Source organism: Danio aesculapii, chromosome 2 (assembly GCF_903798145.1).
Source record: "Danio aesculapii chromosome 2, fDanAes4.1, whole genome shotgun sequence".
NCBI lineage: Eukaryota > Metazoa > Chordata > Actinopteri > Cypriniformes > Danionidae > Danio > Danio aesculapii.
Window position 1 is genome coordinate 48281276 of NC_079436.1, and position 20271 is coordinate 48301546.

The 20271-nt window shown below is 34.8% G+C and overlaps 1 protein-coding gene across 3 annotated transcripts in view; it reads right to left on the reverse strand.

Annotated features, from left to right (window-relative positions):
* Window positions 1–20271, reverse strand: part of pfkpb (phosphofructokinase, platelet b) — a 52653-nt gene that overhangs the window by 8625 nt on the left and 23757 nt on the right. Inside the window, exons 11-18 of one of the 3 annotated variants that reach the window (XM_056481341.1) lie at window positions 17444–17508; window positions 15952–16021; window positions 13351–13497; window positions 9755–9825; window positions 9574–9661; window positions 7997–8149; window positions 4802–4954; window positions 1034–1198 (exon numbers count right to left, since the gene is read on the reverse strand). In XM_056481341.1, coding sequence (XP_056337316.1) covers window positions 1034–1198; window positions 4802–4954; window positions 7997–8149; window positions 9574–9661; window positions 9755–9825; window positions 13351–13497; window positions 15952–16021; window positions 17444–17508 — 912 coding nt within the window. The remainder of the gene's footprint in view (window positions 1–1033; window positions 1199–4801; window positions 4955–7996; window positions 8150–9573; window positions 9662–9754; window positions 9826–13350; window positions 13498–15951; window positions 16022–17443; window positions 17509–20271) is intronic. The other 2 variants (XM_056481360.1, XM_056481350.1) reach the window with 2 other exon arrangements.

Below are 20271 nucleotides of genomic sequence, written 5' to 3' on the forward strand. Positions count from 1 at the left end.
TTTTATTCTAGCCGAAATAAAACAAATAAGACTTTCTCCAGAAGAACAAATATAATCAGACATAATGTGAAAATGTCCTTGCTCTGTTAAGCCATTTGGGAAATATTTAAAAAAAAAAAGAAAAAAATTCAAAGGGGGGCTAATAATTCTGACTTCAACTGTATATGTTACCTGTAATGTGTGAAATCCAGCATTCTATAGAACGCCTAGGAAATGTAAGCCTAAAATCGATTGCTGCTTTATACATTGCCTAGGTATTTAATAGAATGCAGAGTTGCCGTGCAGCAAATAACGTAACTGGCCTACACCCGCCCTTTTCCCGTAACTGATGTTGGCAGTGGTGCCTGGGTCATTGTTTGGTGATGCTGATCGAAGCACATGAGTGTTGAACGTTATTGTAAGATAGTGTATTAACAGTTGTCCTGACATTTTATCCTACCCATCAGATTATGCTACCAACACTGTATTTGAATGTTCTGAGGTTGGGGTTAAGGATTAGGTAGGTTAGGGCGATATTACAGCTTCACACTACTCATTAAAATTTACACTGGTAGCAAAATCTGATGGGTAGCATATTGCGTCATCAAAATGTGCTACCTACTTTTTGAATGGGAGCTAGGACAATTTGACAAGGTAGGACAAATTGACAGAACACCGGTACGAGGTTCCACTAACACTATTCAACATATTACATTCTGCTCAAAAAAAAAGGGGGAGACTTAAACAACACAATGTAACTCCAAGTGTTCCCTTTATTTTTTGAGCAGTATATTTACTTGAAATTGTAACAATATTTCACAATACAGCAGTTTTATAATTCACAATTAAGATCAAACTAAAGATTTCATAAGACATTTTTTACATTTATATGAATGCAAGATCTCTATGTATTAAATGACATTAAACAAAATCAAGCACAAGCAGGGTGCATATCTAAAAAAATCTAATCTAGGACACAAGCTGACTATATATAGACCCAGAGCTAAACTGAGCAGGACTCCTTCAGAAAAGCAGTAGGTGAAGTGTTTCTGACCTGCAGGTCTCGGATGTCAAACGGCTCCTCGTAGATGTACGCAGCATCAGCTCCTGCTGCAAGACCACCTACGGTTGCCAGATATCCACAATAACCCCCCATGGTCTCGATTATGAACACGCGACGCTTCGTCCCGCTGGCTGACTGTTTTATACGGTCACACGTCTGATAAAACAACACATTATAAATGGATTAAGCGTGAAGTAATAAAAGACAGACATGCAAAGATGCACACGCACACACACACACACACACACACACACACACACACACACACACACACACAAATGATAAGAACAATTAGACACACGCGAACAATTAGACATATACAGAAGATCAATTAGACATATACAGAAGATCAATTAGACATATAGAGAATATTAAACAAGTAGAACACAAGTATGGAAGCACAAACCAAAATTAACTGGCCAATTGTGAGAAAAATGTTTAAAAATAATTTAATAATAAATGTAATTAATTCTAAAAGATTCATTCTAAAACATGTATTATTTAAAATGCACAAAATTTATTACTAACAATATATGCATGTATTTTAAAAATGTTTTTAAATAATTTAAAATATATCATATATATATATATATATATATATATATATATATATATATATATATATATATATATATATATATATATATATATATATATATATATATATATATATATATATATATATATGATTAATAAATAGTCACCTTGAAATTATTTTTTTTTTACATTTTATTTTTAATGATTTTTTTAAAATAGATTTGACATATTTTCAGAGGCTTTACTTGAAATATTTGTATTATTGACATAAAATATTTTAAACATTTTAAATTAGAACATTCTTTAATGGAACACAAACACTTTGAATCTCAATGTTTCAAATAACTCAAAACACAGAGAGAAGCTCATAATTCCAATCTTGTGACTATAAAAAATACTCAACTACTAAATGATTCAAAGATGATTCCTTGGATTTACTTTAAGGTAAGTGGTTGTAAATAATTTATTTGGGCTGAATGTAAACAAACAAATTAAGTTGAACATTACTAAATTTAATTTGTTTGTTTAAATTCAACCCATATAATTAGTTTGCAACAATTTTGCAGAAATCTTTTTTTTTCAGTGTATAGTCATTAAGAAATATTGTCTAAAACACTGGGCATGTGTATTTGTTACATTTTGAATATGTTTTTTCCCCTTTGACTAGAAATGCAAGAAATTATTGTTAACAACATGAATAAATTCAAACTAAATCTTAGTAAAAACTTATTTTATTATAAATTACTGTACATAGTGGCTCTGTAGATAAATGAAATAAGCCATCTGACACTTATGGACTCATAAGCAGGGCCAGTCAGAGTCTGCGGACATTTTTTGCTATTTCTGTGCAAATTTTTATTTTAAAAAATGTGCAGATTTATGTGGATTGATTTTGGGAGTATCATAACTAAAAACTAAAAATATGACATAAAAATACCACCTTTTTAGCCTTTATTTAATGTTTACAATGCAAATCCTATTAGATCCAATTATTTGGTAAACAAAGCAAGTCTCTCATATAATACATCAACTAAAAGACAGAAAATATTATTACAAATTGCATTTCAAATAAATCATGTGAACATTTTCATATTAGTCCATAATATTTCTGAAATTAATTTAAAAACTGAATAAATGTAAATGTACACAATTAATAAATAGACGCAGATTCATGTGCAGATTCTGTGTTGGCCTACACATAGTGCATCAATCAATGTAAGCACATATCCCTATGAGAGTTTAATCATATAGCAGTTATAGTCACAGAAGCTTATAGTTTATCAGACTTAATTGTTGTATTACATGTTCAATTACTGAATCAACTTTACTCACAATTGGCATTGTGTTAATTTTGTATTAATTTTGGACATATCACATGCAATCACAAGACATTAGACAATAACACAGATCATGCATGTGGTTTCAGCTCAGTAAACGTGTGCTGATGTGCAGATCCTCTTTCTGGATGAACAGTGTTTGCTGTGCTACAGGGAGATTATACAAGCATTTCAGATTGCCATATTGGTATTTAAATGATAAATATTAAGAAATTTAAAAAATTATCTTTTTAAAAACATTTTGTATCCAGTCTAAATTTGTAAAGGTGCAGTAAGTATTGTCTATTGATTGATTTTTAACATTCGCTTTTAAAATTACATTAAAATTAAAAAGTCTACATTGTCACAAAAATTCCAGTGCAAACATTTACACATGTACACTTTTTTTCTTACATCATATTTAAGCCGCGGTCACACTGCACTTTTCTCCCTATAGACGTCAATTATACGCACGCGAATGCGTCAGACCAGAAATGCAAGCTCATGCAACAAGTTCCGCAGTTCGCTTCATTGAAAAGTTCAAGCTTGGTGAACTCTGACCAACGAAACCGCATCACTTGACTGTGTGCGACCAATCGAGGATCAAAACATGACCTCTCTGGACAGAAATGTAAAATATGGGCCAACCGCTTGCTTTTTTAATGTCCAATCATCTTGTTTAATCCTGCCCCTTAACACAGCGCCATACGACAGAATTTTCCATGCTCGAACTCTAGTGTGACCGCAGCTTTACACTGCATATGGAGCAAAATTGTGTATTTTTTTATTACACATTACGTGTGTGTGTGTGTCTATATGTATGTCTGTACACATACATTATTTTATAATATATTGATATAATAATTTTAGATTAAATCAATTTAAAATTTCTCTTCATGTGTTTGAAATATTTAGATCTGGCATGGGCAAACTTGATCCCTGAGGGCTGGTGTCCTGCATAGTTTTGCTCCAAACCTAATCAAACACACCTCCCTGTGGCTTTCTAGTGATCTTAAGACACTGATTAGTTTGTTCAGGTGTGTTTGATGAGTGCTGGTATCTAAGCTGCGGTCACACTTGACTATTCTTCCCATAGACTTCCATTCATACGCACGCGAATGCGTCAGACCGGAAACGCAGGGTCATGCGTCAAGTTTCGCATGTAGCTGTGGTGCAAAGTTCAAGCTTGGTGAACTCTGACCTGCAAAATTGCATTACTTGACTGCGTGAGACCAATCGAGGATCAAAACAGGACCTCTCTGGACAGAAATTTAAAACATGGAGCAATCGCTTGCTTTTTTAAAATATCTAATAAGCTTGTTTAATCCCGCCCCTTTTCGCAGCGCAGTACGACAGAATTTCGCACACACAAAGCCCAGTGTGACCATAGCTAAACTCTGCAGGGACACCGGCCTTCCGGATCAAGTTTGCCCTTCCCTGATTTAGATTGTATTTATTTATTTTATGCATAAAACGACCTTTGGTCATAATAACAAATGAGAAAATTAGGTTTATTGATATTTCTTAACTCTTCTGAAGTTAAAATGACCATGTAAGGGAAGGTCTGGAGCACTCGACCACCATACAAGGTGAGTGGACAAAATACAAATATATTACAAAATAGGAAACTCCAGCAACACTTGCAAATAAAGGGGAAAATGATAGTGAAATTAAATAAGCCATTTATTACAAGTGTTGCTGAAGTTTTCAGGTTTTTTTTACTACTAAAAATGACAATAAACGTCTGAAAACATGAAATAAATTAGTAAATTTGTGACAGCCCAAGACTCAGATTTAGCAAAAGTAACTTAGTGCACCTTTACAGACACAGCCTAATCAATAACTGTCCAATGCACGCTGCTGTGATGTCCATATAAACGCTGGGGGTGAGGGTGGTGTGTCTTACCTCTACTATGGCATTGAGTGAGGTGTCAGCGCCGATGCTGAGGTCAGTGCCGGACACATTATTACTGATGGTGGCGGGCAGCATGCACAGGGGCACGCAGAACTCCTCATACCTGCTGCGGGCGTCCACCAGCTGCAGCAAACTCTCAAACGCCTGCAGCACGAGCATGGGTTAGGACTAGCGCTCACTTACTAGTGCACACTACATAGGCTGCTGGAGTAATTTCTCCTTTCTGTTTGAGTGGAGGGGAATATGTTAAAGGGATAGTTCTCCTAAAAATGAAAATTCTGTCATCATTTACTCATCCTTCACTTGTTGAAGGCTTGAAACCTCTTACCATTGACTTCCATTGGTTTTCCTACACTGGAAGTCACATGGTTACAGGTTTTCAGCTTTCTTTAAGATGTCTTCTTTTGTGTTCAACAGAAGAAAGAAACTCAGAAAGGTTTGGAAGCACTTGAGGGAGAGTAAATAGTGAGCACATTTGCTTTTTAGGCGAACTGTCCCTTTAAGACGCCGAGATCATACACGTGTTCGACCAGCAGGTGGAGCTCCAGCTTGTGATGTGGGCATGATGTCCACTATATGCTGACTTATTTGGATTGAAGAAAGCCTCAGAATGACCCGAAATGTGAGCCACTGAACCACAACTGCACAACCAGACCCTCGACAGCACACAATAACACATGCATGAAGACAGACACACTGGACACCAGGCCAGGCCCAAAACAGCATGCAGTTAGTTGCATTCACATTTGTTTGTTTACATTTATTGCATTACATTACAATTATGTTGCAAACAAGTTGACTTGATACAACTTCAGGTCACCATGACATCAGATTTCACTCTTTTTAGTTGTTGTGCCGTATTGCAGTATTTATGTTTGTAGGATTTCGATTATTTGGTAAAGGTGTGTATATATATATATGAAATAGGAAACTTTAAGAGGTTTCTGAAGCACATGGATTATAATCAAGCATAATCCATGTGTATATAATTGTGCTTGTGTTGGGCCAGTCCTGCTGTGTAAACACACACACACACACACACACGCAAAGTGATGCAGACGACAGGTTGTGCTGTGACCACATGCGTTCATCTCCAGACACACTGATTTAGTCAGGCTGTGATGACGGTCAACCTCACAAAGCTGACAGTTCTCAACGCAGCTCTACTTCCTCAAACTACATTATAAAGCTGTGCGTAAAGTACACTTGACCTTTAGATGAGAAATAAATGTACATTGAGGGAATAAAGGAAAAACTCACTAGAAATTATTGCATTCAATTTTAATTATAAAACATTAATAGAAATTTTACTTTATAGTAATTTATTATAATCTTATTTTAAATCATATTTGACTGTTTATATAAGTGATCAAAATAACAATTTAATATATATTTATTAAGGGAATATGAAAACTTCTAAATAATGTTTAGGTAAAATATATGCGTTATGATAAAAACATAAAGGGCAAGAAACTTCAATTAAATTGCACTTTAATTGTGTGCAATGAAATTGTTTCACTGATATGAGTTTATATCTTACAATATTAATTTAATTTGACAATATCTACAACAATAAACGTAAGACATTTACATCCAACAATTTTGAGTTTCTTACAATTTGAATATTTAACTTTTTAAAAACCTGTTTAAAATGTAAAGTACACAGTGATTATCCTAATTTCCAGAGCTTATTTTGGATTAGGTTTTACAGGAAAATTCTATTATATTCTTTTTACGTTCAAATGTAACATTTAATTCAGTATTAATTGCGGATAGTTTGTCAGCATTTGTAAAATTGGATTTTCAAAGAACTTTTTAAAATTACTGTGTCTATCAAATCAAATCAAATCAAATAAATAACTGGGTCTAAAATCTACCCACATAGAAATCTGATACATGGAAATATTGCAAAATTGGCTGCTTATATATTTTTTTCAAACACTGGAATAAGTACATTATGTTACATATAATTATACACTCACAGGCCACTTTATTAGGTACATCTTACTAGTACCGAGTTCAGAACTGCCTCAATCCTTCATGGCATAGATTCAACAAGGTACTGGAAATATTCCTCAGAGATTTTGCTCCATATTGATATAGCATCATGCAGTTGCTGCAGATTTGTCGGCTGCACATCCAAGATGCAAATCTCCCATTTCACCACATCCCAAAGCTGCTCTATTGAATTGAGATCTGGTGACTGTGGAGGCCATTTGAGTACAGTGAACTCATTGTCATGTATAAGACACCAGTCAGAGATGATTCACGCTTTATGACATGGCACGTTCTCTTAGCCATCAGAAGATGGGTACAGTGTGGTCATAAAGAGATGGACATGGTCAGCAACAATACTCAGGTAGGCTGGGGCATTGACACGATGCTCAATTGGTGCTAATGGGCTCAAAGTGTGCCAAGAAAATATCCCCCACACCATTACACCACCACCAGCCTGAACCGTTGATACAAGGCAGGATGGATCCATGCTTTCATGTTGTTGACGCCAAATTCTGACCCTACTATCTGAATGTCGCAGCAGCAATTGAGACATCAGACCAGGCAACATTTTTCCAATCTTCTATTGTCCAACGTTCATGTTCAGGCTGATTAGAAATTTGCGTTAACGAGCAGTTGGAGAGGTGTACCTAATAAAGTGGCCGGTGAGTGTTAAAGCCATATAAACACATATATAACATTATAGCTAATATATTTGAAAATATATGTACATATTTGATATTCCAATGATTTAAAAAAAACAATAATTATGTATATATTTTTATATGTTTATAAGGGCCATTTCTTGCAATATTTCAAAATATATGTTGCATATATTTTATTCATATAAAATCCAAATATGAACTTTTATGTCATATACTGTATATAACTGGCATAAATGTATCAGATGTCTGTATGGGTAAATGTATATGTCTGGTCTCTACCACACTTCTATACACTTCTAACTGTGCATCTAAAAACACACTGGAGTCTCTAACCTGTGTCTCACACTGCCAGCATTCAGACTGTGTGTTTTCTCCATCAGAGAGGCTGACCGTCATCAGCTCTGACCTTTCAGTGCATCTCCAGTGCTCTTGACAAACAGATATCCATGCCCACACACATAAAAACACACACACACACACACACACACACACACACTCTCGGGCGCGAGTGTGTGTGCGGTCTTACGTCTGTGATGGCGTTAATGGCCGTGTCTGCCCCGATGCTCAGGTCTGAGCCGGGGATATTGTTGGACACAGTGGCCGGGACCATCACCATCGGCACACAGAGCTCTGTGTGTTTGGAGCGAGCTGCTTGGAGCTCCATCAGACCCAAATATGCCTGCGGTCAGAGTAAGGGCTTATGGGTCACTGAGCAGGATTATGGTTAATGGGCAGAGAGCCGTGCCCACTGTGATAATGAGGGAGAGAGAGATACTGGAAGAGTTTATGTAGACTGTGAAATGGCAGAAGAAACCTGTATCTCTTTTCAGTAGTCCACAATACAGAATAAGACATTAATGAGCAACTCTTTTGTTGAATTAATGAACATTGAAAGTATACACAGTCAGAATTAGTAGCCCTCCTGAATTATTAGCCCCTCTGTATATTTCCCCTATGTTCTGTTTATTATTTCTATTCTATTTTTTCTAAGCATAATAGTTTTAATAACTCATCTCTAATAACTGATTTATTTGATCTTTCCCATGATGACAGTGAATAATATTGGACTAGATATTTTTCAAGACACTTCTATACAGCTTAAAGTGAGATTTTAAAGGCTTAACTAGGTTAATTAGGCAAGTTAGGGTAATTAACCTAATAATATTCATCTCAAAATGGTCAATGGTTTTCATTCTAGCTGAAATAAGACTTTCTCCAGAAGATAAAATATTATAGTAAATACTGTTAAAAATTCTGTTAAACATCATTTGGGAAATATTTCACAGGAGGGCGAATAACTTTAACTTCAAATGTAGATTAGACAAATATATTACTGCTGCATTATTATTTGTATTTAATTTTTTTTTGCTAAACTGTCATACAAATTGACAAAGGTTTAAATGTTCGATGTTTAAAATAAAAACAGTAGTTAAAAAAAAGACAGCCTTAATTTAAACTAGGGCTGTGTGATGAATTGAAATCGTATCGAAATCACGATTTGGACACGTGTGATTTCTAAATCGCCTTACAGCACAATTTTCCCACTGTATGCTATTTGAACCATTCATCATGCAGCGCGGCTAAACAGAGCATGAGAACAGGAAACTGAATAGCCTGAATAAACAGGTGAAGTTCAGCACAGGAGGACTTGTCTTGGTGCCTGTGTGGCAGAACCAGGTAATTTGTAAGTCACTCATATATTGTGTCTAAAAGCGTGTGAAAAAAGTGCGAGGAGCGTAGCTTCCGTTTTCTAGGATGTTTTCTGAGGATGAAAAACTAACAAAACATTGCTGCAGCTCTGATACAAGTTTTATTTGTGTCTTTATTAACCTACTGACCCCAAATTTTTAAACGGTTGCATTGGTAAGATTTTAATACATTTGTTATACTATAAGATATATATTGTTAAAATAACTTTTAAAACTGGCATATGTGATGCCTTATAATCATTAAGTATTGTTTTCCTACAAAACAATAAATATTTGTCTGTAAAATAAAACATTGTGATCCTATTATTGCATTATGACTGGACTTACTTTCAGTAGTACATCATTTATTACTAATTTATATGTAGATGAATACTGTAAACATTGTAACACATACCTCAAATCCTCCAATAACCAATAAAGCGTTTATGTTGTGAATCCTCATCTGCTCTGCAATTTTATCCACGTGTTTTGCTGGGAGGGTTCTGAAAAACGACACTTCAGGATATCAGAAAACATCTAACACAATGCACAAACACACTTTTGTTGACAATAGACCTCTGGAAGTGTAACCTTACCTTTTTGTTCCTAGCAGGGACCCGCCCTGCCCCGTCCAGCCCCCAACATCCCCCCACTTGATTTCTTTTATCTGAGAGAAAGAAAACATGAAAAACAGGATAAATCAGAATAAAGTGTGAACGTTTGCTTGAATTTGAACTCCTTTACACTGCAAAAACCTGCGCTGTGCTAAATAAAAGTATGATGACTGATACTCAATACTATCAGAGTTAAAGGGCACCTATAATGAAAATCAACTTATGTAAGCTGTTTGGACAGAACTGTGTGTAGGTATAGTGTGTCCACAGGCATATTGGAATGATAGAAACTCAACAAGTCTCGTAAAACTTCTTGACATTAAAATAGGACCCAAATTCCAGTGATTTTGAGGCCCACCGCAACGTCTACACACAAAGAAATCTTGTGAAACTGCTGGAGATGCTGTGAAACTGCTTTAGTCCCACTGAATTGCTCAAAATATGCATTGAAATAGTAAACATGCATTTTCAGAGGCGCTTCTTCTGAAAGATGAAAGCAGCATTGAGTGCATCTGTAATGTTACACTGGGTTAAATATGGCACTGAGCACAATGCAGCAGGGGATTGTGGGAGGGAATAATGAGCTTACTGTAATCATGAGGGTTTATCTCATTTGGAAAGGGACCAATTCACACACACACACACACACACACACACACACACTACTGTCCATGCAGTGTTTCTCACAGAGCAGGGTTGCTACCAGATGTTTTTTTTTAATAAAAATATAAATGACATTTCCATCACATCTTGAATAATGAACTGTATTTGAAAACAATTAACATCCTAAACCTATTTAAATAAGTCATAGATTTGTCTTATTTATGTTTACTGATACTTTGTCTTTTAGTAACCAAGTTTTCAAAACATTATTAGCAGCAAAATTGCTTGTTGCTGAGAAAATGATACCAAAACATTTACTTTACTCATTTTTTAAGATTTAAAACGGATATATTTACCATTTATTATAAACATATTACTTTTATTATACATTTTTGAATATTTTTATTATGTATTTTATTCATCTTTGTTGATTTTTGATAGTTGAATACTTTTTCAACACATTGTTAAACAAATGAACCGCCAACTTATCCAGCACGTTTTACGCAGCGGATGCTCTCCAGCCACAACCCAGCATTGGGAAACACCCATACACTGCGGTTACTTTAGTTTATTCAATTCACCTATAGCGCATGTCTCTGGACTGTTGGGGAAACCGGAGCACCCGGAGGAAACCTACGCCAACACAGGGAGAACATGCGAACGAGAAACGCCAACTGACCCAGCCGGAGCTCGAACCAGCAACCTTCTTGTTGTGAGGTGACAGTGCTACCCACTATTTTTAAACATAAGATTTTTTATAAGTAACCTATTTAGTCTTTGCCATAATGTAAATAATATTTTAATAATTATTTAGCAAGATACTAGTATTCAAGCTTTAAGTGCCATTTAAAGGCTTGACTGGGTCAATTCAGTTAATCAGGCAAGTTATTGAATAGAAGTGGTTCATTCTGTAGCTAATCAAGAAACATAAATTTAATTAAAAATTAAGAATAAAAAATGTGGGTGGGTAGCACATTTGCCTCACAGCCAGAAGGTCGCTCTTTCGAGCCTCGGCTGGGTCAGTTGGCGTTTCTGTGTGGAGTTTGCAAGTTCTTCCCGTGTGGGTTTCCTCTAGGTGCTCCGCTTTCCCCCAGAAGTCCAAAAACAAGCGCTACAGGTGAATTAGGAAGGCTAAATTGTCCGTAGTGTATGTGTGTGAATAAGTGTGTATGGATGTTTCCCAGTGATGGGTTGCAGCTGGAAAGGCATCCGCTGTGTAAAACATGTGCTGGATAAGTTGGCGGTTCATTCCACTGTGGCGACCACAGATTAATGAAGGAACTAAGCCAAAAAGAAAATGAATGAATGAATGAATTAAAAATTGTTTTAAACAATATAAAACTGCTTTTATTCCAGCCAAACAAAAATAAGTCTTAAGAAGAAAAAATATCGGAAATACTGTGAAATTGTCCTTGCTCTGTTAAACAACGCATCCAAAATATTTGAAAAAGAATTAAAATATCACCTTTTTGCCTTCAATTGTATATTAACTAAATTAAATAAACTGTATCTTAAATAAATGCTGGAACATCACTACAGATTTGAACAGCAGGAAAAATCAAGATTAAGTTTTGTAATGTGTCTCTTTTTTTGCAATAACTCGTTTGAAATAATATATATCACTTTTCTACTCTCAGAAGTAGAATGTTAGGTGTTAGGTGTACCAAGATGTTACGTGACAAACATCTCATTTTAATGCATATAACTGTTTAATAAAGTAGTTTGGTTCGTTTGCACCAAACTATATTAGATATATTCACTGAAAAATTTATCAAATATTAATTTTCAAAAGGGGGTGTACTCATTTATGCAGATCAATGACAGAATTAAATACAGTTGAAGTCAGAATTATTAGCCCTTCTGAATATTTTTTCCCCAGTTTCTGTTTAACGGAGATTTTTTGCAACACATTTCCAAACATAATAGTTTTAATAGCTCATTTCTGATAACTGATTTATTTTATCTTTGCTATGATGAGAGTAAATAATATTTGACTAGATATTTTTCAAGACACTTCTGTACAGCTTAAAGTGACATTGAAAGGCTTAACTAGGTTAATTAGGCAAGTTAGAGTAATTAGGCCAGTCATTTTATAACAGTGGTTTGTTCTGTAGATAACAAATATTGCCTGCGGGGGTGATAATATTGATCATAAAATGTTTTTATGTATATTAAAAACTGCTTTTATTCTAGCTGAAATAAAACAAATAAGACTTTCTCCAGAAGAAAAAATATTATTGGGAATACTGTGAAAAATTCCCTGCTCTGTTAAACATCATTTGGGAAATATTTCAAGAGTTCACACTTAGCTGATGATTCATTAAAAGCTTGTTTGGCATGCTGTCCCGGGAGAGAGCCCCGAGCTCAAGGGATCCTCGAGCCCGGGGCTTCCTCCCGTTTGCAGAGTGAGAGGGGAGCCTGAGCTCGGTGGATCTCAGAACTCCCCGCCTGCAGTAGCTAAGGGAACACGTGAGAAAAAAAGGGGGCTAGACAAATGCTTGATTGTTATGCGTGATGTATATATTTGGATGGTGGGAGGAAACCAGAGAACTCGGGGAAAACCCACGCGGACACGGGGAGAATATACGAACTCCTCACAGAAACACCTACCGACCTGGCAGGACCAGGGCTGGCAGTGTTCTTGCTGTGGGGCTAACAGTGCTAACCACTGGGCCTCCGTGCCGCCCGATCTATAGTGAAGGATGAGAACGGGGAGGAAGGGGGGTTTCTTCCAAATGAAGATAAAGTGGGCTGAAAACTGTGGTTATTTATAGTAGCTTATGGCTCATATGATTGGATGATACTGACTAGCTTAATACAAGACCGGCTGTGATAAATCATAACCACGTGATCCTCTCGAAATTAGTTTATGAATAAACCTCACTTGAAAAAGAAAAAAAAATAAATCACAGGAAACATTTTTATTAAAACATAATCAATAAAAAGTCTGCTTCTGGTATTTACTGCTGATTTACCTGTCCTTTGTAGAAGCCTTCAAACCCATCGCTCACAGCAAACATGGTGTGTCCCTCAGTGATGCCGACTCTGACAGCTGAGCGCACGGCCGCGTTCATACCAGCGGCAGGAGCGCCAACGTTCAACACGGCCACATTAAATGAACTCTACAGGACCGAAGGGACAAGACATGCTATTATAATATCACAATATTACAAGTCTTACTGTTATCAAAGCATCTGCGCCCTGCTGTTACACACAAATGTTTATAGTACAACTCAGTGTTAAATCTAATCTTGTGCGAAACAAAAACAGCAGAGCAAAATCCTGGATTAAACTGCTGTTGTGAGTAAATCCTTGTAATACATGGACTATGCAGTTGCGATAGTGATTTAAAGGGATAGTTTACCACCAAAAAATTTAAATCCTGTCAATATTTATTAACAAAGGAAGATATTTTGATATTTCCAACATTCTTCAAAACATCTTACTTTGTGTTCAACAAAAGAAAAAGTGTGAACCAACTGGAAGGTGAGTAAATGATGGCCTAATTTACATTATTGAGAGAACTATCCCTTTAAGCTTTCTTCACTTGCATAAAAACATAAAAATAAGATGCAAGATTTAATCTACTTTTATTTTCTGTGCTGCTAACTTCTAGTCTATACCCAGCAAACAATTCTTGTGTTTAATTGATGTCTAATAAACATCTAAACGTAAACAGCTTGGCTAAAACAAGGCTAAACTTGGGCTGTCAATGAAAATCTAATAGACATCTAATAATAGCCCAAAACTAGTCATCAACTAGACAGATTAGATAGACTTTATATGTGTAGTCATTCATTTCTGTTTATTTGATGACTAGTCTAGTTTTGGCCTATTCTTAGACATCTATTAAATTTTTACTGACAGCCCAAATTTAGCCTGGTTTCAGCCAAGGTTTCAGCGACTATGTTTAGACGTCTATTAGACATCTATTAGACATCTTTTGAATACAAAAAATGCTTGCTGAGTAGAGTCAGTAAGAGGTCTGGTGAGAGAGCTACAGAAGCGCCACATATCAGAGTGATTTCAGTGCTGCAGAGATGGATTCGAGAGAGTTTACATGACAGCATTTTCATAAAAAAAAAATTGTGTGTTTTAAAAACAATATAATTATTATCTCTATAAAAAGTTTAAAAAGTCTAGTGTTTCTACATTACAAAAATGGAGCTGTTATTGATCTTATTCTGCAATGCGGAAGGGTGCTTGCTTTTGCTATTGTTTCAGAACTTCTGATTCAGTTTCATTGGTAGAAATTACTAGTGTGCAAGTGTGTTCATGACTATACAACAAAGCAGAATAATATAAGAAGAAAACCTCTGCTTGCAACATCAAGTAGCATAAGGAGCTGTTTTTAATGTCTAAAAATGAATGGAAGTGAAAGGGACCAGAAGTCTTGAGCCAAAGAGATTCAAAGGGCTGCACCATTTAGAATAAGCAAATATTTTCAAAAATGTTATAGACTTTTTGTAAAATGTTGTCATGTAGTCATACCTTGTTTTACTTGATAGTTAATAATACACTACCATTCAAAAGCTAGAGCAGATGTTTTTCTTCAACATATTATTACTTTTATTTAATTATTAATTTAATTACTTTTGATCAGCAAGGATTAATTAAATTAATAAAAAATGACAGTAAAGACAATTATAATGATTTTTATTTTTTAATGTTCTTTATAAATTTCAATCAAACAAAAAACAAACATGGGTTGATCTGAATTTTCAGCCACAAATTACCAAAAATGCCATTTTTGTCTAAAAGAGAAAAATGACTAGACTTGTTTACTGTCAATAGAATGTTACTGGCTAGTTTTATTTTATCAACAGAATATAAGTTATTGAATGAAATGTAAAAATCTTACAAAATTACCTTATAAAATTAGCAAAATAATGAATAATTATTACAAAGTGTATTGTTTTCAGTTTTTTGTCCCCAAGTGCATCCAGAATGTTTAGTTTTGGTGTCAGCCCAGTTGTTTCATTTTGGTGCATCTCTAGTTTTAACATCACTCATAATAATAAGAAATGTTACTTAACCAGCAAGCCATCATATTACACTGGTTTATGTTGAATCATGTGACACTGAAGACTGAATGTTAAAGTTTTCAATCAAATAAAATAAATAAGTTACATTTGAAAACACACTAAAATGTAACTAAAGTGTTATGCACTTTCATATTACTATTCTTCAATTAAGTAAATGCAGCCTCAAACATTTCAACAATATTATATATTTGCACAGATTTAGAGATTTTGCAATAAAAATTTTGTAATCAAAAATATATTGTATTTAATACTTAATAAATATAAATATAAAGTATTTAATAAATATAAATAAAATGCTTTTGGGACAATAAATGGGAAGCTTCAGGATCTCTATCAAGCGATAAGCACTATGTTATCATCATATTCTATTTCTATAATCCATGTACATACACGACAATGACCATCCTGCGCTCCACCATCATTCCCACAAAAGAAGATAAATGAACACATTGAGCTGTGAGTGGCACAGAAACAAGCAGACAGAGCAGAGCAGTCAGAGCAGACATGTTTTGAACATCATGACAGACTTACACGGGGAAGCTCAGTGTCAATTTTGCGGTGAGACAAGAGCTTGTAGGTGTTCAGGTTGTTTTCGAAACTTCTACAATTAAAAGAAACAAAAAACAGACCATTCAGACAGTTAATTTAGTGATAAAGGGCATACACTTATGTTATTTTGTACCATGGTTATGGACATTTACTGTTTTTTTTTATTGAATGAAAAATCCATAAATGCTGGAAATGACAGGCAGTGAAATAATTTCCACATTTTCTTTTCAACGTTTGTAACAAGAACAAGTGAAGACAAAATAGTAAAAATGAATAAATAACGGAATAATGACCCAGCAGGCACAGGATGTCAACATAGACAGATGTACAGTAGCATTTTGGTCACTTTAAAACGCAACCTAAAAACAACCAAATATCAACATCTAATGACGTATAGCTTGACTTTACCACTGTGACGTCTATCAGATGTTTGATTTTGGCTGTCATACCTGACGAATAAATGTCAGTATTTGACATCAATAAGACATTAGTTTAAGATGTTGGCTCGACGATATTACTATGACGTCTATCAGACATTTGATTTTGGCTGTTATACCTGAAGAATAAATGTCAGTATTTGACATCAATAAGACATTGGTTTAAGATGTTGGCTCGACGATATCACTATGACGTCTATCAGACATTTGATTTTGGCTGTTATACCTGAAGAATAAATGTCAGTATTTGACATCAATATGACATTGGTTTAAGATGTTGGCTCGACGATATCACTATGACGTCTATCAGATGTTGGATTTTGGTTGCCATACATGACGAATAACTGTCAATATTTGACATCAATATGACATTAGTTTAAGATGTTGGCTCGACGATATCACTATGACGTCTATCAGACGTTTGATTTTGGTTGCCATACATGACGAATAACTGTCAATATTTGACATCAATAAGACATTGGTTTAAGATGTTGGCTCGACGATATCACTATGACGTCTATCAGATGTTTGATTTTGGTTGCCATACATGACGAATAACTGTCAATATTTGACATCAATAAGACATTGGTTTAAGATGTTGGCTCGACGATATCACTATGACGTCTATCAGACGTTTGATTTTGGTTGCCATACATGACGAATAACTGTCAATATTTGACATCAATATGACATTAGTTTAAGATGTTGGCTAGACGATATCACTATGACGTCTATCAGACGTTTGATTTTGGTTGCCATACATGATGAATAACTGTCAATATTTGACATCAATAAGACATTGGTTTAAGATGTTGGCTCGACGATATCACTATGACGTCTATCAGACGTTTGATTTTGGTTGCCATACATGACGAATAACTGTCAATATTTGACATCAATATGACATTGGTTTAAGATGTTGGCTCGACCGGGCATAAATAAATAATGTAACTTAATAATAATAACATTAGTAAATGTAAAAAAAACTAAGCATCAATAAATCTGCTGTTTTAGAGGAAAATGATTTTGTGGTTTACCTGCCACGCAGCTTTACGGCTTCTTCAAATCTCTTTTCATCCATGGCCTTCTGGACCTCCTGAGTCTGCAGAAAGACAAATAAACAAGCTAAAAACTCCAAACTAGAGGTTAAATCTGCCTATCAAACACTCATAAGACTGAACCATCTGACAGTAAACAAAAGATACAGGGCTGGCTTTTAAAGCAAGGCAAGTTTATTTATATAGCACATTTCACACACAATGGTTATTCAAAGTGATTTACATAAACAGGAATTTTAAATTAGATTAAAATGTGTTAAAATCGGTTATAAAAGAATGAAAAAGAAAAAAAAAACACAATAGTGTGATATGTCAGACGTAGCACAGTGCTCATTCAGTAAAGGCACAGCTAAACATGAGTTTTCAGTCTTGATTTGAATGTGCCTAATGTTGGAGCAAGTCTGATCATTTCTGAAAGCTGATTCCAGCAGCGAGGGGCGTAGTAGCTAAAAGCCGATTCACCCTGCTTTGACTGAACTCTTGGAATTTCTAGTATATATGATCCTAAAGATCTGAGTGATCTGTTAGGTTTGTATTTAGTGAGCATATCTGTAGGTCCTAGGCCATTTAGTGATTTATAGACAAGTGATAATACTTTAAAATCTATTCTGAATGTAACTGGGAGCCAGTGTAAAGACCTGAGGACAGGTGGGATTTTCTGGTTCTGGTCAGATTTATAGTGCCTCTATTTTGCTATTTTAAAGATGTTTTCATCCATCCAAAGTTCCCCCAAAATTTAGATTTGATCATAACACACCCTGCATCATCAGCTCTTTTCTCAGTGTCTGAAATGGTTTATTCAAAAATAAATCATTATCTCTGAACCCAGATTTCGCTGAGATCATGACACTGTGTTTTGACTGGTTAACAGAATTACAGCATGTGTCAGACACTAAATGTCTATTATGGTTATTTTACTTCCCATTTTACTCTTTGGGGTTGGGGCAAGAAGTAAAAAAATAAATAAAATGTTCACTTAAGGGAAATTAGACAAACGAAACCAATTACACAAATCGTCACCTTAGAATTTGAAGGTTCTATCTGAAATTTTTGTCAAAATTAAGCTATTCACAAATTCTTATTAAATGAAAACTTATTAACATTGTGATGGTTTTTTCTAAGTTGTTTACATATTAAGACTTTCTATTTAAAAAACAAAAAAGCTTTTTATCTATAAAGTCGAACTCTAGCTTGGCTCTATACGGTTCTTTCTGTGAGCCACTCAGCATTTCGAGTGCATGCACGAGAACCAATCAGGATCAGCTTTCTTTGTCATTTCGCTGGATTGCTCCATTGACAGCAGGAAAGACCAGAAAGAAACACAAAATCAGAGTCGACTAAATAATGCCGCACCACACAAAGTTGAGAAGAAACCTGAAACTGATAAGATGTCAAATATTTTTATTTGTCTATATATAGTCAGTGGAACATTTTTCATTGTTTATTAAGCTCATTTGCTCATTGTTTTCTTTTAAAGTCTTTAAATTTGATATTCAACCTTAAAGGGCAAATACTTAATTTAATTCATGAGGCATAGAATTCAATAAATGTAATTCAGTAGTTCATAAAGCATGAAATTCAATAAATATTCACATAATAAATATATAAAATTAACATCTGCGTTGCATAAAATATTTAGCACAGCCTTGTATGCTCAACTTATACAAGAAAAAATATTCATCCTAAAAGATTAAATAAATGTTATAGAAAGCAACTTTCTCAAGCATTACAATTTTTAAATGTTTTAATTAAATTAATAAGCAGACTGGTTGTATTTCTTGATAAGTAAAGCTTCAACTAATGATCTGCCAGATAGAACCTTATAATTCCAAGTGGAAAGTGACTTTTTAAAATTTGAAGCTTCTATCTGCATTTGCCCTGTTTATTTTTCCCAAAGGTGCAAATTTAAGAGAGTTTTAATCATTTACATTTAGAGAGTATCCTCTGTCTAGAGCAGGGGTCACCAAACTTGTTCCTGGAGGGCCGGTGTCCTGCAGATTTTAGCTCCAACCCTAATCAAACACACCTGAATGAGCTAATCAAGGTCTTACTAGGTATATTTGAAACACCCAGCCAGGTGTGTTGAGGCAAGTTGGAGCTAAACCCTGCAGGGACACCGGCCCTCCAGGACCGAGATTGGTGACCCCTGGTCTAGAGAGTCTCTGTCATGTTAATGTATGAAAGAAAACTGTAACACACATATTGTTTGCTATATGGAAAGCAAAAACTTTCAAAGCTCAGTATCTCAAAATTATTTAGAACACAGATAGAACCTTAAAATTCTAAGGTGACTAAATGTTTAATAATAAACAAAACTGAGGAATCACTTCAGTGCTCTGCCTCAGAAATGTGAAACAACCACAAGATGAGTAAACGTTAGTCTTCTTTTCTTATAAATCGTCAAACATAAGAAGCAGTAAGTTTTCAGGAGAAGCAGAAACCAAAACAACAAACAAAACAGGAACTAGCTTAGGAAGAGTACTAAATAACCCATTCATGTAAAAGAAAATAAATAAACAATAAAAGCTTTTTAAATTCCCTTACTAAGAAACAGAGACAAACTAGAACAAAAATAAAAATGGCACCCTCTCCCTACGGCTTCCTTTTGTAAATCAAAAGTTTAAATCAAACAAAGAAACAAGACAATTATCTTTTAAATACCATACAAAGAAAGTAAACTGCACTGTAACTTATAATAACAATTATAAGTTCAACAACACAAGGCAAACAACGAAGTTCGTCAAAAGACTGAAGTTGGATTGTACTCAAAAGCTCATTAAACATCTCACATCAAACAACAGGTCAAT